The sequence below is a fragment of the Somniosus microcephalus genome, chromosome 19, assembly GCF_052327205.1.
Source record: "Somniosus microcephalus isolate GS21.2 chromosome 19, FLI_Smic_1.0, whole genome shotgun sequence".
Taxonomy (NCBI): domain Eukaryota; kingdom Metazoa; phylum Chordata; class Chondrichthyes; order Squaliformes; family Somniosidae; genus Somniosus; species Somniosus microcephalus.
Genome location: NC_141005.1, coordinates 44,125,623 through 44,147,923, shown reverse-complemented (window position 1 = coordinate 44,147,923; position 22,301 = coordinate 44,125,623). Strand labels below are relative to the sequence as shown.

The window sequence follows — 22,301 nt, the reverse complement described above, 5'->3', positions numbered from 1 at the left end:
ATTGAGATTCATTTCTTGCGCCTGCTTGTTATGATATGCACATCTTGTTAAGCATCGTGGACATGGACCATAAGTTACTGATTTATTTATCGAGCCTGTGTGGACAGCAATGGTCAGGTGCAGTCAGTGTACACTAGAATACATCCTAATTACAGCACAGAAACAGGCCATTCGGTCCAACTGGTCTGTGCCAGTGTTGATGCTCCACGCGAGCCTCCTCCCACCCCATTTCATCTAACCCTATCAGCACATCCTTCTGTTCCTTTCCCCCTCCCTTACCTAGCTTTCCCTTAAATACATCTATGCTATTCGCCTCAACCACTCCGTGTGGTAGCGAGTTCCACATTCTATCTCCTGAATTCCTTACTGGATTTGTTAGTGACTATCTTCTATTTATCACCCCTAGTTTTGGTCTCCCCCACAAGTAAAAACCTCTTCTCTACGCCTACCCTATCAAACCCCTTCATAATTTTAAAGATCTCTATTGAGTCACACCTCACCCGTCTCTTTTTTTTCTAGTACTAAAAAAAACTAATGCCACCATTGAATCTTGTGAAAGTGGAAAAAAATAAAGGACTTTGTTTTAATCTTCCTTGTAGTACTTCTCCTCAACTTCAGTATCAGTCAATTTAGTTTAGTAATTCCTTTTTTTTTTCTGGATGAAAATTGTCAATCTTCAAGGAATAATTCCTAGGCCCAACCATCTTCAGCTGCTTCATCGATAACCTTCCCTCCTTCATAAGGTCAGAAATGGGGATATTTGCTGATGACTGCACAGTGTTCAGTTCCATTCGCAACTCCTCAGATAATGAAGCAGTCCATGCCCACATGCAGCAAGACCTGGACGACATTCAGGCTTGGGCTGATAAATGGCAAGTAACATTCACGCCACACAAGTGCCAAGCAATGACTATCTTCAACAAGCGATCGTCTAACTACCATCCCATGACATTCAACAGCATTACCATCGCTGAATCTCCCACCATCAACATCCTGGGGGTCACCATTGACCAGAAACTTAACTGGTCCAGCCACATAAATACTGTGGCAACAAAAGCAGGTCAGAGGCTAGGTATTCTGCGGCGAGTGTCTCACCTCCTGACGACTCAAAGCCTTTCCACCATCTACAAGGCACAAGTCAGGAGTGTGATGGAATACTCTCCACTTGCCTGGGTGAGTGCAGCTCCAACAACACTCGAAGCACGACACCATCCAGAGCAAAGCAGCCCGCTTGATTGGCACCCCATCTACCACCTTAAACATTCACTCCCTTCACCACCAGTGTACCGTGGCTGCAGTGTGTACCATCTACAAGATGTACTGCAGCAACTCACCAAGGCTTCTTTGGCAGCACCTCCTAAACCCACGACCTCTACCCCCTAGAAGAACAAGGGCAGCAGGCGCATGGGAAAACCACCACCTCCAAGTCGCACACCATCCTGACTTGGAAGTATATCGCTGATCCTTCATCGTCGCTGGATCAAAATCCTGGAACTCCCTCCCTAACAGCACTGTGGGAGTACCTTCACCACACGGACTGCAGTGGTTCAAGAAGGTGGCTCCCCATCACCTTCTCTAGGACAGTTAGTAATGGGCAATAAATCTGGCCTTGCCAGCGACGCCCATACCCCAGGAACGAATTAAAAAAAAAAAATCAGTTTTAGTGTCCTGGTTGGCTTTCAATTATTGGTAATTTGACCAAAGATGATTCTTGCGTGTTGGGCATAAATAAATGTGTAACTCTGATTGATTTAAAAATAAATAATTAATTGTACTCAGTTGACATTTAAAAAATAAGTTAACATTGGGGAAACTGGGTGGGGTTGTAGGTTGGACACTAGCCTTTCATCTGTGGGGTCTGGCCCATTCTGATGGGATGACAGTCTCTTTTTGCTGGCTATAAGGACTGTATATGAAATAAGATCGGATATTAGGGGCTTGCTGGCTATAAGGACTGTATGTGAAATGAGACTGGATATTAGGGGACTTACAGTGCAAAACTTTCACCAATTTGGCACTGATTGGTGGTCTGACTCAGAGGCCACTGGATGGCTGGTAGGGGAAATGGAAAATAAATGTTGCACTGGTATGGTTGGAGGTGTTTTTTGAGGTTGGAGTTGCAGCACAAAGTAAGGGAGAGTTTTACTCTATCAAGTTGTGTTATACTGTTGGGTGCTTAATGACATTGGTGCCTTACATTGGAAGAGCTGGTGGGGAGGGTCGGGGGAAACAACATCAAGCAGCAGTCATGTGCGCATGTTTAACTGGACCAACAGAGGAGCTAAAATGCATAAACTCCTGCCCGAGGCAACACTTTTTTTAAACCCTTGTGTTATTTCTTTGAATTTCTATTTTCCTTCAGGTTAAAACATTTACTTCAAAAACAAATTTCAGTTTTTTTCAGCAATCATTTCTCGAGTGTTTAATTAAAGGTTAGATTTATGCTGTGAAATTAAATGCTTGTAATAATCTTCATAACTTGGTGAAATCCGATCAGATGCAGTAATTATAATTCGGTCAGCTTTTTTGCTAAAAGTAACCGCTTGTTGCCTCGCAGTTTCCAGGTGAAAAGTACAACAAAGACGTGCTTCTGAGGATGTTAAATTGGCAATACTGCATAGAATTTATGATTTACAAAGATTTTTTTTGCTGATATGAAAATTGATTAGGGTTTGAGGTTTCAAACTTTCATATTTAAGTGCCTGTTTTTTGATGGAGAACTAAAAGTGTTTTGTATTTGCAGGATCAGAAAAGAATGCGTTGAGTGCACGTCCCCAAGAGTAGGTCTGTGGAGCGATTTATACCCATGGGTTAAATGTCAGGTTTGAAAAGCTGCAGTTTTAATCATAGCTACCAACCTCCTTCACGCCAAGGGTCTACCACAGCTTAAACTACAACTTTTCATACCTGACATTTAATCTGTGGCTATAAATCACTGTAGATACCCATTATTCTTTAATTAAAGGAATAGAGGAAACTCTTTTTACCGGCACCTAAATAACCGGAAATCTCTCTTAACCGGCAAAATTCAGGAGTAGGTTCAGGTAAGTTTTACTTCACATTAGTGACCATGTAACCGGGGTTCCTGGATCTGTGGCCATGTAACCGGGGTTCCTGGATCTGTGGCCGTGTAACCGGGGTTCCTGCACCTGTTGCCATGCAACAGGGACGCCTGGATCTGTGGCCGTGTACGGGGCTCTCGTACCTTTTACTATACCTCTCTGCAATCCGGACTTTTTGATCAACCAGCACCACGCCGGTCCCGTCAGTGCCGGATAAAAAAGAGTTTCCTGTAGTTGGACTAATGCTAAAGAAACACCTTGAAATTAGGCTCTCTGACCATTGGCGTCCATATGAAATTACCTTGTCCACTTTTTAATGGAGGGGCAATTTAAAATAAATGAGTTGGTTACTTGGCACTGCCATTAAATAGCAGATAAATCAATTTCAAACAAACGCATTAAGTATTCATATGCTAATACTCAAAAAGCCTCATTTTAAGACATCGGTATTATCTATCTAATACTCTCAGCTACTGCAGTGCACAAAATAATAAAATACCTCTAATTCAACTCAGGAAAATGATGACCCAATGGACTGAAAAGACTGACTCACCTATTAGCACTATCCAAAATGTCATGAGATTTTTTTTCGAGGCTGATCCCTACCTGCAGCAGGCTAGCCTAACATATAGAGCCTTGTAGCCATTTGTACAGAACTCATTAACTCCTGAAAGGATAGAGCCAATTAAGTATTTAAATGAGCTACTTTATTCACGCTGGAATGGTTTTCCAACATCTGTCACCTTACAAAACATCAAAAATCATGAAGCGACTTTTGGGTGCAAATTTTACTTTTATATAGATTTTTTTTTTCCTTAATGGGTATGAAAACTTGGGGATATAATTGAAGAATAAAGTAAAATTAAATTATCGTACATGATATTAGGTGACATGGTGAAATGTTCACGTCTAGGTCTGGTCAGGCCCATCTCTGACACCAAAATGGTGCACAAACCAGGAAGTTTTACTGCAAGGGAAAATAGTCAATTCCTGTTGATTTGAAGTTGGTCAATTTAAATAATCTGATAATTCCCATGTTTTTAGTACTAAATTCTCACTCTTTTGTCTTATTTACATTGCTTAATTCAAATGCTTGTGTAATTCAAATCTTTTAATGGAAAGCATGACTTTGAATTATGAGTAGACTGTAAATGCCAGTTTTAAAGAGCTGCAGGTGATCTTCAAGAGACTTGCATGACTTGAACCAGCTATGCAAAAAATAAATACATTAGCAATGTTCTCCGAGGATTTCAACAAAATCCAATTTAGGTAAAGTTTACTCGCCTTTTGCTTGATATGTAAATTAGGAAAATTGGTGAGGTCAATTCAACAAAAGAATTGCTAAACTTACCAAATCAGTGCCCACAATGGTTTGGAGTATTGCAGTTACCTTCCTGTGGTACTCAAGAAGAGGGAAATACTTTTTTCCTTCAATAAATTCGGTGAACTGTTACACCAGTTCTTAATTTATTTGCAGTGTTGATAGTATTGCTAATAAAAGAACAAAATTGCATTTATATAGTGCCTTTCATGACCTCAAGGCTCTGGAATGGGAGTTGAATCCATAACCTTCTGACTCAGTGGCAAGAGCGCTACCCCTGAGCCATGGCTGACACCCAGGCATAGAATTACCTACGGAATAAATTGCTGTTCTGCTTCACTTGCATAATCTCAAAAGTGTTTGAATCCACAAATGAAAAGAAAAAAAACATGTATCGATATAATGCAACAATATGCATTACAGGTTTACTATTATACATGCTAAACTCTTACTTTGCACGAGGTTACAATAAATAGACAACATTATGAATTTTATTGAAGGTCTTGCATTACAGGCCAGGCATAGCTGCAACATATAATCCTTGAGTAAAATAGTAGGTAATCATCTTAAATGTCAAGCCATCAATACTTTGTGATCAACTGAAAAAGGTTTCGATCCGAACTGGCTGGTGGTTGATCTGATTTGAATCAATTGTATGTTTGGTAAGATATGTTTCACTTTTTACTCTTGGAAAAATAGCAAGTCCTGTTTTGTTATTCAATGTGGCTCGTAGTCCTAGACCGTAAAGTATGAGCAATTGAGGACTTAAAAAAAAAAAGAAATACTTCCCATAGAGAAAATGTGGCAGGTGATTAAGAAAGCATCTCTTGCACTGGAGATGGCCGTATAAAGGCGATGGTCGTATAAAATGATGTATATTCATTTTTAAAGTAGTTCAATCTAGAGCAGCCATAATGGACAGGTACCACTGCCAATCTACGGGGTTTCTAGGAAAATTCTCATTTGTAGCTAAAACCTCGGGTTATGTTACTGATGAGTCTAACTTTGTGCTATTTCAGTAGCACTATGCCAGTTCAGATCAATCAACATGACTTTATTTGCTCTTTCAGGTTTGCCCGACTTGAGGAAGGTAATAATAATTCCCTATGTACGACCAAGAGAGACCGTGGACCTGTCCAGGATACCGAACAGGTGAAAACTCATGAATAATATTCTGACTGAGTATTTGTTGCAATGTCAACTGATATTTCTACGCAGATAATATGATGACAACTATTGCTAGCATTTCTGTAGCATCTTGAATGTCCCAAGGTACTCACAGAAGAGAAGTTGGCACCGAGTAGACGGAAGGCACAGTCGAAAAGATGGGTTTTGAAGAGGAAACTTTAAAGCTGGAGAGAGGATGGGGTGGTGGAGGGGATAGCAAAAGGTGAATGGTTTAGATGAACAGTTCCAGAGAGACAGGCCAAAATGGCTGAATGTTCTGTCACAAGTGATGGTGGTGGAATGGGGGTGGGGGGGGGGGGGGTGGTTGTACAGAAGGCCAGCATTCAAATTAAGATACTTTCACTTGTCAACTCTAAAACTACTAGTTTTACAAACCTGTACTTCACAAGACAAATGAATATAAATCTTGAATAAAAACAAAATGCTGGGAGTACAGTGGCTCAATTGGTATCTGAAAGAAAGGCAGGTTGATGTTTACTTTGGAAGTTTAAACATTGAACTTTATGCCCAAGGCGAGTGTTAATCGATTCTGGGGAATAGAATACCTTTACCTCTGTGTCTAGTGTCTATTATCACAGTCGTAGATCAGATATCACACCGGTTGGTTGCAAGGTGTAAGGTAATGCTCACTGGTGCTGTTCTGTGCACTAGCTCCAACCACAGAAAAGTACCTACCATTAGGACCTTTTCCCTTTCCCCACACAAGCTGCCCTAATGTACGTTGAGTGGGACTGCAAGTGAATGCCATGTTATGGGTAGTTTGACATTTATTTATGTCCACTAGGAACTTGATTTATACAAATTTGGTGTTTGTTTGGCTGGTAAAGAAAGGAAGAAACAAAAGAACTTGCATTAATATAGCACGTTTCATGACCTCTGGAAGTTCCAAAATGCTTCACAGCCAATGAAGTGTGGTCGCTGTTGAAATGTAGAGCAACACAGCCAATTTGAGCACAGTGATGAGCTGAATAACCAATTAGTGGTGTTGGTTGAGGGATAAATGTTGGCCAGGACACCGAGAGAACTCCCCTATTCTTCGATAATGGGATCTTTTACGTCCACCTGAGCGGATAGACAGGACCTCGGTGTAGCGTCTCATCTGAATGATGGGTCTGCAGTACTGCACTGGAGTGTTAGCCTAGATTATGTGCTCAAGTCCAAGAGCACGGCTTGAAGCTACATCCTTCTGAATTGGGTAAGAGTGCAACCAGTAAGCCACTTCTGATACCTACTCTTACCTCTTAAGTTAGAAGATTGTGGATTCAAATCCCACTCCGGAACTTGAGCACATAGTCCACGAGCCTGTGCAGCATTGTTGGAGGTACTGTCTTTCTGATCAGCCAAAGTAAGACGTCTGCTATTCAGATGGATGTAAAGTATCCTATGGTACAATTTGAAAAAGAGCAGGGAGTTATCCCAGTGTCCTGGCCTTCATTCCTTCCTCAGACAGTACAACTAAAATACATTGGGGATAAATTAGTTTGATTTGCGCTCCCATTAGCACCCGCTTGGGCGCTAACGCGGCGCAAAACAACTAGCGCCTGGGCGTGGCGCCGCTAACGCCTCCCGTGAAATTCAGCGGGAGGTTGGCGGCGGCGGTAAACGTTAGCGCCCTGCGGCGCTGCACCTCCAGCGATGACGTCATTGCCGTGCGCAGCGCTCCGGCCGCGATCTTCGGGAACGCCCCCTGACTTACCGCCGGACACTGTCCGACTGGGTCAGGGGGGCATACCTGCAGCCAGGGCGGCGCAAATTACAGGGAAGGTGCCAGGCGGCCATTTTTGTTGCTGGCCGTCTGCCCGCTTTGCCATCCCAAGCTTTCTGTGAAGCACCCCCCCCCCCCCCCCCCCCCCCCCCCCGCCAGCTGCGCTCCGTGAGCCCGGCACTTCTTTTGAGTGCCAGGCTCTTTTGCCGGCACTCCGATCCCTGGTGGCCCAGCTGGTCCCCGGGTCGTGCTGCGCTAGGCCCCTCCCCTTTAAGAAGGGGAGGAAGGCCTACAGTACCGCTGCACGATGTGCCGCAGAGCGTGGCGCTGTGGCATGTAGCGTCGCGATATTCACTTGCAGCGCCCCAAGAGGGAGGTGGGGTGCTTCCAGCAGCGCCCCGCCACCCTCTTGGGACGCTACTGGTGAATTTCAGGCGCGGGGGCGCTAACTTTTTCAGGGCGCGACCCAATTTTTCCCCCATTAACTTTTTTTCCCCTTTTTCTCTTTCAAACAGATTTTATGTAGAGTTTTTCTTTAAAAGACACTATTTTTCCCTCCCTCCTTCCACTCTTTTGCCCCCTCCTTCCCCTCCCCATATTGGAAGCTAGAATGCCGAGTTAATATTTTTTGGAAAGGTCATTATTATGGATCATAAATGATGTTCAAGTTATGCTAACAAACTAATATAAAATAATACATCTGTGGAATTGGTCTGGATATTTACAACAACCTCCATCTGCACAGTTAAACCAGCGTTTACTGGACTCTATATAACATGTATTTTGGTTGTCTTGAGCCATTAGTCTACAGTGCTTTTCAGCCTGCAAGCGTTTTCCCTTATTTCAATGTACAAGGAATCAATTTGCTGCATTTTTTTGGCCTGAAATTTGCGGCCAGCAGCGAAGCTAAGCCGTTAGCTGCTGGCCCCGATGTACGTTCCGCCCAGGGATCTCGCGATCCCCGAGTCGAGAACTTTGGGTTTCCCGACCTTGAATTCAACTCGGCAGAACTTAATGGGGGATCCCCATGCGCGAACTGCCGCGAGGTCAACAGGCTGTCTAAGCAGCCAATCAAAAGGCAGAATTCTCACAGCCAGTGAACAAGGAAGTGAGTAAAATAGTTTAAAATAGTTAGAGAGAGCAAAAGAAAGATTGGGGTTCTCACATGGGGCAAAGGCAAACCTAAAATAAAGATGCACAAACATTAAAAAAAAAGTAAATAACTTTTTTTGAAAAGTTTCTTCATTTTAATTTTTTATTAAAATAGACAAATTTCACACTGCACAAAATTAAAATTAGTTTACCAGGCCCTTAACATTTGTTTAACGATATGCTGCTAAAACTCTTTGGGTCTAGTTTTAGTGGGGAATTTACCAGCGGTATTACTGCAGAAGAGCCGAAGTTTGCACTAGTTTCAATGATTTACGAGATTTCACTGCTTGCTGGCTCTGTGTGGGGGTGGGGCGGTGCGGGGGGGGGGGGGGGGAGGGATTGCACAGCGCAGCCAATTTCAGAGCTGTCATTGAAAGACCGCATGTGCCAAATCCTGGCGTTGCGCTCAGTTTCAAAGCTGGTATGATGCCGCACGCTGACAGTTTGCCGTCATACTGACCGCAGATTCAGGGCCATTGTCTTTACTAACAATTTGATGAAGTGACTTTATACAGAATTAAAATTTTGTTTTCAAAATGTATACATGGACTTCTAACTTGTCATTAAAACTGGTAACCAATAATTCATCTAATAATTTTAACTTCATTTGCATTATTTCAACTTTACAGTGAATACAATACTAACAATTTGAATGTGAGATAAACAGGGGATTAAATATACATAAAACATTGCTTAATCGGTATTTTGAGTACTGAATTTCCCATTGCAGTCCTAAAAGTAGACCTGGCTTCTAACTCCGAGCTTGTTCAGATGATTTTTTTAAATTAACTTGTAATCTTCCATATTGTGAAACAGAATTGTAAGCATATACATTGTCTCTTTCTGATGTTCCTCACACTCAGTAATTTAGTTTAAATGTTATTTGAAACAGTGATGTGCCTTCAATAACCACAAAACTAGAAGTTATAGGCCTAGAAATTGGGTTTTGGCTTAGCCAGGGCTTTAGCGCCGGAAATTAGTGCCGGCGCTAAGTCCCCTGCGCGCGCCAAAAATTCAGTGGCGCCGCGCCCAAACGGCTGCCGGCGCTACTGAAGGGTCTTAGCGCCTGGAAAAGGGCGCTAACTGCCGTTTCGCGCCGCAATTCCGGCGCTGCGGCACCCGATGCGGTGCGGCAGGCTGGGGAAGTGCAGGCCTCCTCCTTCCGTTAAGGAGGAGCTGCCTGCACCCGGCCGCGGCCCGCGCAAATCTGCTTAAAAATGAGCCCGGCACCTCGGACAAGTGCCGGGCTTGCATCTGTTCCGGGGGGGTGGGGGGGAGAAGTCCGGGGAGGGAGCTGCGGGCAGGCGGCCGGCGGGAAAGCGGCCGGCCGCCGCGGGGCCTTTAATGCGCCGGCGCTAACTGCAGTAAGGCACCTCTGACAAAACGCTGGTTGCGGCTGCCACGGGCTAGGCGGCCGCAACTCAATTTCGGAGTTCGGGCGGGTTACCACGGCAACCGGGATGCTGCGCACACCGATGACGTCATCGGTGCCGGCGCAGCGCTACCGGAGCAACGCCGATTTAGGGCCCCAGGGAATTTCACTACTGGCCATAACTCCGGCGCAAGGCCCTCTAGCGCCTCAAATGAGGCGCTAAGGCTACTGAATTTTCAGCCGATAGACTTTAACAAGTTGGCTTTTAATCACTAAGATCAGAGCTAACATCTCAACACACCAACTGGCTCACCGGAATGAGTCATACAGATCCTGAGATCTTTAAGTAAGAGAAGTCAGGGGCGGAGCCAAGAGCCAAGACCTGGAACCTTCCAGGTTAGTCAGGAAAGAGGAAGTGAAACTATACACCGTGTGGGGGAGGGTAATATACATGAGTGCAAAACGGATACAGGCAAGACAAACAGATTTCATTACAAACAGAAAGATTAAAAACAACACATGATGTTTTGTAGATTGGTGTGGTGAAATTCTGCCCAACATCCTCTCTCTCGCTGTTTCAATCGGTTGCTCCAAGAATTCTGATTTTTATTTAATGTTCATTCTTAGGGCTAAATTCCACTGTGATAAAATTGCCTCTTCACGTTGCTAATGTATCACAAAGTCTAGAAGGTATGAGAATGATGTATCTGGCTTTTAATAACAGCTTGGAGGAAAGATTAGGGCAGTCCTTCTTATTCAAAGTACTCCTGCGGTGTCTTTTTTTTAAAGAAATATTCTGTGACTTTTTTTTTAAAAGGGTGGGGGGACTCTTCTAACAGAGATCTGTTATTTTGGGTCGTCTTCCTTCTAGGTTACAGTGCGATATCCTCACTTAAGGAGGGAACGTGCCTGCGTGCTCCATGGGATAACTTGTAAGAGGTAATATATGCAGCATACCCAGCTGGTATATTGATACTCTTGGATGCAGTGGCTACAGATCAGCTTCCAGGCCAGGCTAATGGTGAAGCTCCCAGCACAACCGAACGTTGTCACTCTGGAACGCACACAGCCCCTTCCCAATAGTGATTTCACTGGCGCAACCTGGAGGAAATGGGAGCCAAATCTCTGTGGGTAGAAAATGTATTTATTTTAACAGCAATGATTATTTTGACATGGATTTTCTTTTGCAGAGACGCTGAGGGAATATTTTGATCGTGTATTCCTGCTAGACTTTCACTCCCCCTTGAGTATAGTTAATGTGTTCGTTTTATAACTGCACCATTTTGTGTTTCTTTTCATAGCATGTTTCTAGATGACTTCCTTGCCACTGGAAAGGAGGGAGACCATGGTCCGCAGTTGGAGTTTGAGCAGCTACCCTTCAACCACCCGCTTTTCATCATGTATTCTTCTGGCACAACAGGGGCACCGAAATGCATGGTACACTCAGCTGGGGTAGGTAACCCCTGAGGCTTTGAGAGGATAAATATTTTGAGAGATGAGACCTGTTTAATTTTATTTAACTGTAGTTATTTGAACTTCATCATGTTGTATTTGAACTTGCATTCAGTAGGAAAATGAAAAGTGAACTGGATCTGTATTTTACTTTTTTTAAATTGCATAGGTTTTTGTTCTTTCCCACTCTCTCTGCTTGTCCGTCCCTCCCTCCCTCCCTTCCTTCCATCCCCCCTCCCTTCTTCCCCGCCCCACCCTTTCCTTCCGTGGTCCTCCTAATTCAATGTTATTTCTTACCTGCTTCATCCAACGTCTCTCCTTCAGCTCCATCCAAGGTTCTCTCTTCCACTCCACCCTCTTCAAACTCATCTCTTCCATTCCTCCCCTATCCTTTGAACCCTCCTTCTATTCACTGTCTGTCTGTCTGTCCTCCGTTCCCTCGCCCGCCCTGTCCTCCGTTCCCTCGCCCGCCCTGCCCCTTGCTCTGCCCTTCGCTCCCTCGCCCTGTCCTTCGCTCCCTCGGCCGCTCTGCCCATCGCTCCCTTCGCTCCCTCGCCCACCCTGCCCCTTGCTCTGCTCTTCGCTCCCTCGCCCTGTCCTTCGCTCCCTCGCCCACGCTGCGCTTCGCTCTCTTGCCCGCCCTGCCCCTCACTCTGCCCTTTACTCCCTCGCTCGGCCCTGCCCTTCGCTCCTTCGCCCTCTCCTTTGCTCCCTTGCCCACCCTGCCCCTCGCTCCCTCGCCCACCCTGCCCTTCGCGTTACCTTCTCTCATTTCATTCGGGTACGTTTTCCCCTGGCCTCCATTCTACCCTCTTTCACTGTCCATTGTCCCTTCTCTTTTCCCCCCCAACCTTCCAGTTCTCTCCGCCTGATCTCATTAGTTTTATAAGGAGCTAAGTTACCTGGATTGCCTCTTTAGAGGAATGGCCTCAAAGCTCAGATGGCAGCTAAACATCACGGCTGTACTCCAGACCCGAGACTCTGTGAGGAATGCCACGGGACACCTATCAGTAGTTAATAACTTAACTAAATGCAAGTTAAAATAATGTAAGCTTACTCAATTAAAGGTGCTGTACTAATGGAATCCATTGCGAGCATGCACGCGCATAACCATAATGTAAAAATAAATCTATAATTACATTGTAAGCAATTAGAAAATGGTTTTAAATGAAACTGCCCTTTTCCTGCAATAGTTTCTTTCTGAACTCAGTAGATGCTTCAATTAACATTTAATTTTGAATACCATGTTTTGGCAGGAACTTAAATGCTTTCATTTGGAATGCAGAATATTAATCTGCAAAGTATAGCTACTACATGTTTAAAATATTGAGAATCGGGTTACATCCTATTCATTTGTAATAGGTTAATTCTGTCAGTTCAAAATCCCTATTCAAAAGGATTTCTGTGGATTCCAAATTTAAAGACTCTATTTTGATTCAGTGGTTTAATTTTTCAAAAATCAGCAGAGTTTCATGATGTTGGATATAATCTTACAGGCTTTTATACTGCTAATAATTGTGTGCACGACTGAGTATTTAGTAACTTCCTTTTTATTTTGGATTCGATCCTGCCAACCTTATTAAAAATGCCAGTTTAGAAATGTAATCTTGGTCTGAAAATGTTGCAATTTTGCTTAAATTGTAACACATTTTCCTTTATAATTTCATCAACCTCTCTGAGCTATGGTTTTGTAAAAGGTGTCTTAGTTCCACGTTCTCTGCAGTTACGTGCTGGTGAGAGTTGAGATGGCTGTGGCTAGCTTTAAACTTCAAGAACATTGGATTGTGAGTTAGAGTAGAAGCTCATGTTATGTACCATAATGGAAGCAGGTGGGTAGCCTCCTCCTGAGGTCCCCACCATCACAGAAGCCAGTCTTCAGCCAATTCGATTCATTCCACCTGATATCAAGAAACGGCAGAGCGCACTGGATACTGCAAAGGCTGTGGGCCCCGACAACATCCCGGCGATTGTGCTGAAGACTTGTGCTCCAGAACTAGCCGCGCCTCTAACCAAGCTGTTCCAGTGCAGCTACAACACTGGCATCTGTCCGACAATGTGGAAAACTGCCCGGGTATGTCCTGTCCACAAAAAGCAGGACAAATCCAACCCGGCCAATTACCGGTGACGTAAGAAAACTACTAAGCACTTGGTCTAAGCATTAAACAAAGCTTTAATCAACTGTTTCACAACATAGAGGTCCAGTTGTGTCCTTCACTAGTTCCTGTTAAGAATGTCCTGCACAAGCTGGGCCCATGCCCGAGTATTTATACTCTCCCTGGACAGCGCCACCCGTAGGCTGCTCAGTATTATTTCATAAGTCTTTCTTTCATGAATGATTGATTCATGTCATTCTTCCCGCCTGAAGGATTGGTAGTCCGGCGACTTCCTTCTATCGGATTAATCGGACTACGAATAGCCGCAGTCGTTTGGATCTCCGTTTGTGGCTGGAAGGCACGTCTCCTCGGACCGTGTCTGAGTATTTATACTCTCCCTGGACAGCGCCACCTGCAGGCCACTCAGTATTATTTCATAAGCCTTTCTTTCATGAATGACTGATTCATGTCAACCGCCCCATCAGTCTACTCTCAATCATCAGCAAAGTGATGGAAGGTGTCATTGACAGTGCTATCAAGCAGCACTTACTCACCAATAACCTGCTCACTGATGCCCAGTTTGGGTTCCGCCAAGACCACTCGGCTCCCGACCTCATTACAGCCTTGGTCCAAACATGGACAAAGGAGCTGAATTCCAGAGGTGAGGTGAGAGTGACTGCCCTTGACATCAAGACTGCATTTGACCGAGTGTGGCATCAAGGAGCCCTAGTAAAACTGAAGTCAATGGGAATCAGGGGGAAAACTCTCCACTGGCTGGAGTCATACCTAGCACAAAGGAAGATGGTTGTGGTGGTTGAAGGTCAATCATCACAGCCCCAGGACATAGCTGCAGGAGTTCCTCAGGGCAGTGTCCTAGGCCCAACCATCTTCAGCTGCTTCATCAATGACCTTCCCTCCAACATAAGGTCAGAAGTGGGGATGTTCACTGAAGACTGCACAGTGTTCAGCGCCATTCACAACTCCTCAGATAATGAAGCAGTCCATGACCGCATGCAACAAGACCTGGACGATGTTCAGGCTTGGGCTGATAAGTGGCAGGTGACATTCACGCCACAGAAGTGCCAGGCAATGACTATCTCCAACAAGCGAGAGTCTAACTACCTCCCCTTGACATTCAACGGCATAATCATCGCTGAATCCCCCACCATCAACATCCTTGGGGTCACCATTGACCAGAAACTTAACTGGACCAGCCACATAAATACTGTGGCTACAAGAGCAGGTCAGAGGCTAGGTATTCTGCAGCGAGTGTCTCACCTCCTGACTCCCTAAAACCTTTCCACTATCTACAAGTCACAAGTAAGGAGTGTGATGGAATACTCTCCATTTGCCTGGATGAGTGCAGCTTCAACAACATTCAAGAAGCGCGACACCATCCAGGACAAAGCAGCCCGCTTGATTGGCACCCCATCTACCACCTTAAACATTCACTCCCTCCACCACCAGCGTACCGTGGCTGCATTGTGTACCATCTACAAGATGCACTGCAGCAACTTGCCAAGGCTCCTTCGGCAGCACCTCCCAAACCCGCGACCTCTTCCACTTAGAAGGACAAGGGCAGCAGGCGCATGGGAACACCACCACCTCCAAGTTCCCCTCCAAGTCACACACCATCCTGACTGAGAAGTATATCACTGATCCTTCATCGTCGCTGGGTCAAAATCCTGGAACTCTCTCTCTAATAGCACTGTGGGAGTAACTTCACCACACGGACTGCAACGGTTCAAGGCGGCGGCTCACCACCACCTTCTCGAGGGCAATTAGGGATGGCAATAAATGCTGGCCTTGCCAGCGACACCCACATCCCATAAAACAAACAAAAAAAAGAGTCTCCAAAATTTGGCCTGGCATGGGCATGGGTATGAAGACAAGTGTAAAGTTTCATCCTGCAGAAGTTCTGGCATTGGATAAAGAAAGCAGATAATCATTGACTGATAATGGAGGTCTATTTTGAATCTGAGCGTAAGTGATTCAGCAGCAAGTCCCTACAGTTTCTTTGGCATTTTGAAGTCATTTTTTGTTTGAAGAAAGATTCTCCTTATTCAGGAGGCATTTTTGTATAATTTCAATTTGAGTGAATTGTTAATTTGCTTTAAGCAACTCTGAATCCGGAGAAGTTGACTGCCTGGTCCTGAAAATGCACGATGTTTTGGGTGGATTCAGAGTGGGTGGGGTGGTCTTTGGGGCAGTACCCGTTTACGCTGGGTCTGCACCCTGGTGTGAGTGGGCAGTGCCTGCATCCATCCCCTCTAAATCTGACATCTTAGAAGGAGAAAAGGACTAGTGGGATGACACAATCCGGGAGAATCCCAGCCAGTCGTGACGTTGCTGCTCCCAAGGGACTGTACCGTGTAACCGACGTACAGTAGTGTCAAGCTGGCAGAAATAGGGTATCTCCCCCCTCCCCCCGCCCCCCCCCCCCAAATTCGAAAAGGCTAAGGCCTAGAAATTCACTTTGGGCCCGCCAGCTGGCGTGCGCCCAAAAGTTAGCGCTGAGCGCGGAGCCAGTTGCGCCCGTCAGATTTTCGGTTTTTGCGCCCCAAGTCGGAACCGGGCGCTATTCCAGGGTGTGCCCGCCCCCGCTTGGGGCGCTGAAACTGAATTTCAGCGCTCTAGGCGCCGCTGCGCCACCCGCTGCGGAACGGCAGGCTGCGGTACTGCAGGCCTCCTCCTTCTCTTAAGGGGGAGGTGCCTGCAACGGGGAGATCGCCGCTGGATAGTGCCGGCAAATGAGCCCGGCACCACGGAGAAGTGCCGGGTTCGCGGAAAGCAGCCGGCAATGCCGCGGGGGTGGGGGGTTGGAGGAGGCCGGGGAAGGAGGTGCGGGCAGGCGGCCGCCGAAAAAGCGGCCGGCCGCACCTCCACCTTAAAGCGCCCCACTAAGGCTACAGTACGGCCCCGTTTTCTGATCGCTGTTTGCGGCCGCTGCGGAAGAGGCGGCTGCAACTAAATATGGCGGTCGGGCCGGTAGCGGGGCGGTAGCGGGGCACTGCGCACACCAATGACATCATCGGTGGCGGCGCAGCGCTACTGGCTAACGCCGCCATTACCGCAGCGCTGAATATCGGCGAAAGCTCAGCAAGTGGCGCAAAAGCCCTCTTTGGGCGAAAACTGGGCGCAAAGCCTACTGAATTTCTAGGCCTAATTTCCATACAGCAATCGGTCTTAAAGTGGTCGTCTTGGCAAAGAGCCCAATTCTTCAAGAAACCCATGATCTTCTTTGGCTGCCACTTGGCCCCAGAGACTGCCATTTCCAGCACTCCCACTGTGGGCGGCTGCCCAGCTTATGGAAACACTCCTGACCCTGGGAACCTTGGTGGGCTCAGGGCTGTAGCTGGCAAGCACACAGGAAGCTTTGCTGCAGCAACGTTAGGGTGGCAGAGCGGGATTGTGGATTTTCTGGGCCGATATGTTTGCATTGGCAGGCAATATAGTTGTGGTGAGTGATACTGTCCTAAGTTTAAAAAAAAAATCCCACAAATGAGTAGTGGATGCAGAGGTTATCTTTCTGAAATTGCTTTATAGTTGATTACTATGACTTAAGAATTCTAATTACACTACACGGGTGGATTTTATTTTAAGTCTTTACGATGGCAGTGAGTAATAGTAGTCAGTTGCTGATGAACTGGCTAAATATCTGCCCTTCTCTCCACCCCTCCCCCATGCACACAACATCCTGCTCTGTTTGTGAGGTTAAAGGACATCTGGCCCTATAGTTATCCCTACTTAAATTTGTCTTCACTGCAGTTTACTGTTGGGTTAGTCATTGACTATCAAGCTGGGAGGTATATTAAAATAACTGAGTTTCCCTTTTCCAAATACATTGCTTTCCAGTGTGATGGTTGAACTGAGGTTCAGTATCACCAAATGGCACCTACGTTAAGAACCCACCCTTTAGAAGATAAGTAAATTTTCTCCAGAATATCATGTCTGAGATGCACTTTATTGGACTATTACAAAGTATTTCCCAAAAAGCTATTTTCACAGCACTTTGAGCTAGCTGCGTAATAATTTAGATCCACGGTTCTAAAACTCGCTGTCGTCTTCTGTTTGTTGAGCTAGGGGGTCATGAAGCGTTCGTGCACTTCCTGATTCCGATCAATCACAGATCACAGAAATCACAGAAACCCCACAGTGCAGATAGAGGCCATTTCGGCCCATCGAGCCTGCACCGACACATATCCCACCCGATCCCCGTAACCCCTACACCAACACATATCCCACCCTATCCCCGTAACCCCACATATTTAATTCCCCGAACACTAAGGGTCAATTTATCATAGCCAATCAACCTAACCCGCACATCTTTGGACTGTGGGAGGAAACCGGAGCACCCGGAGGAAACCCACGCAAACACGGGGAGAATGTGCAAACTCCACACAGACAGTCGCCCGAGGCCAGTACAAGGGCATTCAGTAACCATAGTTACGCTGTGTACATCGATGGCATATAATCAGCATTATGGCAATGGCAGTGAAGATAGCAACTTTAGGACATGGAAGGAAAGAATGTGTGCTTTAATGCAGTTTCATAAGTTTAAACACTTTGACAGGTTTATAAAGTCCTTGAGATGCTGGCAGTCAGAGATTTTTCATTTTAATTTATTGAAGAACAGATCTTATTTCAAAAAAGTGCTTTTGTTGAAATACTGCCTCATCCATAAATTCCATGTGTACTGAAAGGTGGTTTGTGATTATTCTGCTGTTTAGTCTGCATTAGCTTCTACAGCACGTTGTTGTTGTTGTTGTTGTTACCAGCCAGTTGATTCATTGATTACATTTAGGCGAGAAACTGGGTCAACTTGAGAATTGGTCATTAGCTGTAACCTTACTGAATGGTGAGCTATTAATCATTATTACCAGCCAGTGCACTTCCCAGACTGTTGAGTTTTAAAGGGTGCTGGGTCTTGTAGTGAAGAACAGCACCACTAGGGGGCACACTTGTTGCATCTTCACGCTGTTCAAAGTGGCCAGTGATCAGAATTGGGGACAGTTGTCTCTGTGCCATGTACAAACATTCATAAAGGACACAGTTATGATTTTGTTACATATAATGCACAGAGAAAATCTCTCCCCATATCATTCAAGCTATTCTAATGCCGAGATATTTGTGTACATTTACAGGAAACTTTGTGTTATCCGGAGGCTAAATGTCCGGCAAGCTCGAGCCACCGGCAAAAATCAGGAGCCGTTTTGTTAGGTTTTTTTTCTTCTCGTAGGTTTTTTTTCTTCTTGTGGCTTTTTTTTCAACAGTCAGGCTCTGCAAAGTCTCTCTGAAGCTGTTGCTAAGCGACAGAGACGCTACCAAGGTACGGCTGACTGTTTAGAAGCTGTTGCTAAGCAACAGTGTTTGTTGCCAGATACGGAGCTGAAAAGCTCCGTATGCGTCAACATTAACGCTGGTTTGTCCGGCAGTTTTGAGGGAACGGCAACAGCTCGGTCTCGTCGGTGCCGGATAGCACAAAGTTTCCTGTAATTAGTGGTAAACGTAATGTTAAAATTATGTATATTAAAGTGTTTACATTTTAAAAAGTGGTAATTGCAGTTTCCAGTAAATGGCAATATTTTTGCTTTTTTTTTTAACCAATAATATTACAAAATCATTTGGGGGAAGTTGGTTTCCAAAACTAATTATTTAGACCAAATAATTGAGTACAGTAGAATTAGTGTAGTGTTTATAATACAGGACTAGCAACCCAGAGATTAAAGTCAAATCTCACTATGACAATTTGTGGCCTCTTCATGGCCTTCCAGGAAGGGAGCCTGCTACCCTTACCTGGTACGGCCTACATGTGACTCCGGGGGGCGGGGGCAGAAAGAGACCCTGGCCACCTGTGTGTTGGGGGCGGGGTGGAGGGACCTTGGCCCACCTGGGGGTGGGGGGAGCTCGGAGGGGGGAAGAGACAGTGGCCCACCTGCCTGGGTGGCGGGAGGGTGGAGCTTTTGCCGAGAGAGGCCCTCAGCCACCTACCGCCAAAGTTGAATTTCTACCTCCATGGTGTCAAACAGAAGTGGTGTGAGACTCCCTCCTCCAGACAGGGTCTCCTCATTTTTCTTGCTCTAGTCAGGTCCTGACTGGATTTACACTGTCGCTGTAGTGTTGGTGTCACCCAAAACTCGGCTGCCCGTGTCCTAACCCGCACCAAGTCCTGTTCACCCATCACCCCTGTGCTCGCTGACCTACATTGGCTCCCGGTTAAGCAGCGCCTCAATTTCAAAATTCTCATCCTTGATTTCAAATCCCTCCATGGCCTCGCTCCTTCCTATCTCTGTGATCTCCTTCAGCCCCACAACCCCCTGATATATCTGCGCTCCTCTAATTCTGCCCTCTTGAGCATCCCAGATTATAATCGCTCAACCATTGGTGGCCGTGCCTTCAGTTGCCTAGGCCCCAAGCTCTGGAATTCCCTGCCTAAACCGCTCCGCCTCGCTACCTCTCTTTCCTCCTTTAAGACGCCCCTTAAAACCTACCTCTTTGACCAAGCTTCTGGTCACCTGTCCTAATTTATCCTTATGTGGATCGGTGTCAAATTTTTTGTCTTAAAATACTCCTGTGCAGCGCCTTGGGACGTTTTACTACATTAAAGGCGCTATATAAATACAAGTTGTTGATGTTGTTGGTATGAAGCTTTGCACCAATGCCAGAGTTGTAGAGTAAGAAAGCATGAATAAAGTGGACCTTGTACACCTGAAATGTAAGGCTGCTTAGCATTTAGTTTTAGCTGGAGTGAAACAGCAAGTAACCGCTTCACACCAAAAGGTAATACAGTTGCAAGTCCTAGTTGAAGCAGGCTCATGAAGTATTATCTCTTCACAGGGCACACTCATCCAGCACCTGAAGGAGCACATTCTCCATGGCAACATGAGCAGCAGTGATGTCATTATCTACTACTCTACAGTAAGTGCAGATTGTTGTGTGCATAAATAATGCACCGAATGGGAAGATTTATCGTCTTCCCAGTTGTTGGAGAACAAATAAATCTCTGCAGTTGTCAAAGCTTGTCATTACATTTGCATAAGCAAGAGCAGCCAGGCCCTTTCTGTAAAAACACAAGTGATTGTGCTTAAATTTGTTTTCATTTCATGGAGGGGGGGGGGCGGAAAAAGAAGTTAAATTGGCCAATTGAAGTTGAAAGGGCGGGACATCGGAGCTGGCCCAGTGCGCTCATAACCTGATTGCACTTCCTGTCCTGTACAGCGCATGTTCATTTCATGTCGATTCCTCCTGCATTATCTGCACATACAGCAGTGCAAACCATTTTCAGACTTTGTTCTTGCATGCAGGAACGTGTCAATCTGAGGTTAGATAACGATACTGACTGCTTGCTTCCCATGTTGCTTCCTTTCCCCCTCAGACTGGCTGTATTTCATTACTCTCATTTTTTTGACTTTTGTTCCTTTGTTTTTCTTTTTTTTAACTTCTCGTTTTGTTTTCTCAGCCCCTCATTCTTTACCTTTTGACCCTAACTTGCTCTGAGGCTCGCCCTTCAGAACCTTGAAATCTGATTGGCCATTCACACATTAGCGTTGAGAGTTCCGGCACTGGCATGTCCAGTTCCTGTGGGGACTGGAAACCACGGGAATTGGATGGTCTGAGAAGGATCTGACCATTGCTGTTCCTCCCCTGAAAACCAGGAGTCTTGCCTTATTTGGGAGTACTGTGCCTCCTTCCTCTGTCTCTGTGCTTCTCTTTGCTGTGTGCTTTATCTTTTTCCTGTGCTGTTCCTTTTTCTTCTGCTAATCAGCCGTACTGTTTTTCTTTTGCTTTCACTTATTCCCGAGTTCTTGCCTCCCAGGCCCCGCAGTGAGCACTGTTCATCCTACGAGAAAATAGTTACAAACTTCTCGGAGGGAAAAGTACAATCTCAACACCATTAATCTCGTTGCCTATATGAGCTGGAAATGCCGTGAAAAGGTCCAGGGGAAAACCTCTCCATGCCACTTTTATGGCTGTGTTTCCCATCAAATCCAAGAATCCCCGTAAAGATGGGAACACAGGATGATCTAATCACAGAATCACAGAAACCCCACAGTGCAGATAGAGGCCATTTCGGCCCATCGAGCCTGCACCGACACATATCCCACCCGATCCCCGTAACCCCACGTATTTAATCCCCCTAACACTAAGGGTCAATTTATCATAGCCAATCATCCTAACCTGCACATCTTTGGACTGTGGGAGGAAACCGGAGCACCCAGAGAATAGCATCGCTCTGTTGAACATTTCATACTGGAATTAAAAGAGCTGATGTACCAGATGGAGCAAAGTGCCTTGACGTAAGAAAACTACTAGGCACTTGGTCTAAGCGTTAAACAAAGCTTTAATCAACTGTTTTACAACATGGAGGTCTGGTTGTGTCCTTCACTAGTTCCTGTTAAGAATGTCCTGCGCAAGCTGGGCCCGTGCCCGAGTATTTATACTCTCCCTGGACAGCGCCACCCGTAGGCTGCTCAGTATTATTTCATAAGTCTTTCTTTCATGAATGACTGATTCATGTCATGCCTTGTCTTCAACTCAGTCTCGGAAACACATGAGCTTTGCTGCAATGTTAAAAGAGCACAAATTAGCCCACAGTCTTGTCAGAGCATTCCAACTGCTTTATTTTAAAATGTATTATAATTAATTTCTGGCTTTGTGTTTGCACAAAGTTCAACAGATAAAAATGGCAGGATGAATGAATCCTCTTAATATGCTCCGCCAAAGATTTGTTTGGGAAATGCTTTCTCCCTGGCTGGTTGATTTTGTGTGAAAGCATCTTGGACATTCCTGTTCACATACAGAAGATGCTGCAGTGACATACTTGGTGAGGTGATTGCCTCACTAATTCCATCTCCCACTAAATGTATTATTTTAAAAATCTTAGTTATTTTCTCTCTCCTACTGTCTGTCTTTACATCATCCCTACTGTCTTTGCATCATTCCTGGTGGAGAGAGC

General features: G+C 45.4%; 1 protein-coding gene across 2 annotated transcripts in view; it reads left to right on the top strand.

Annotated features, from left to right (window-relative positions):
• Nucleotides 1-22,301, top strand: part of aacs (acetoacetyl-CoA synthetase) — a 172,355-nt gene that overhangs the window by 88,575 nt on the left and 61,479 nt on the right. For both annotated transcript variants that reach the window (XM_085961694.1, XM_085961693.1), the window contains exons 7-9: nucleotides 5,454-5,535; nucleotides 11,102-11,252; nucleotides 20,183-20,263. In XM_085961694.1, coding sequence (XP_085817820.1) covers nucleotides 5,454-5,535; nucleotides 11,102-11,252; nucleotides 20,183-20,263 — 314 coding nt within the window. The remainder of the gene's footprint in view (nucleotides 1-5,453; nucleotides 5,536-11,101; nucleotides 11,253-20,182; nucleotides 20,264-22,301) is intronic.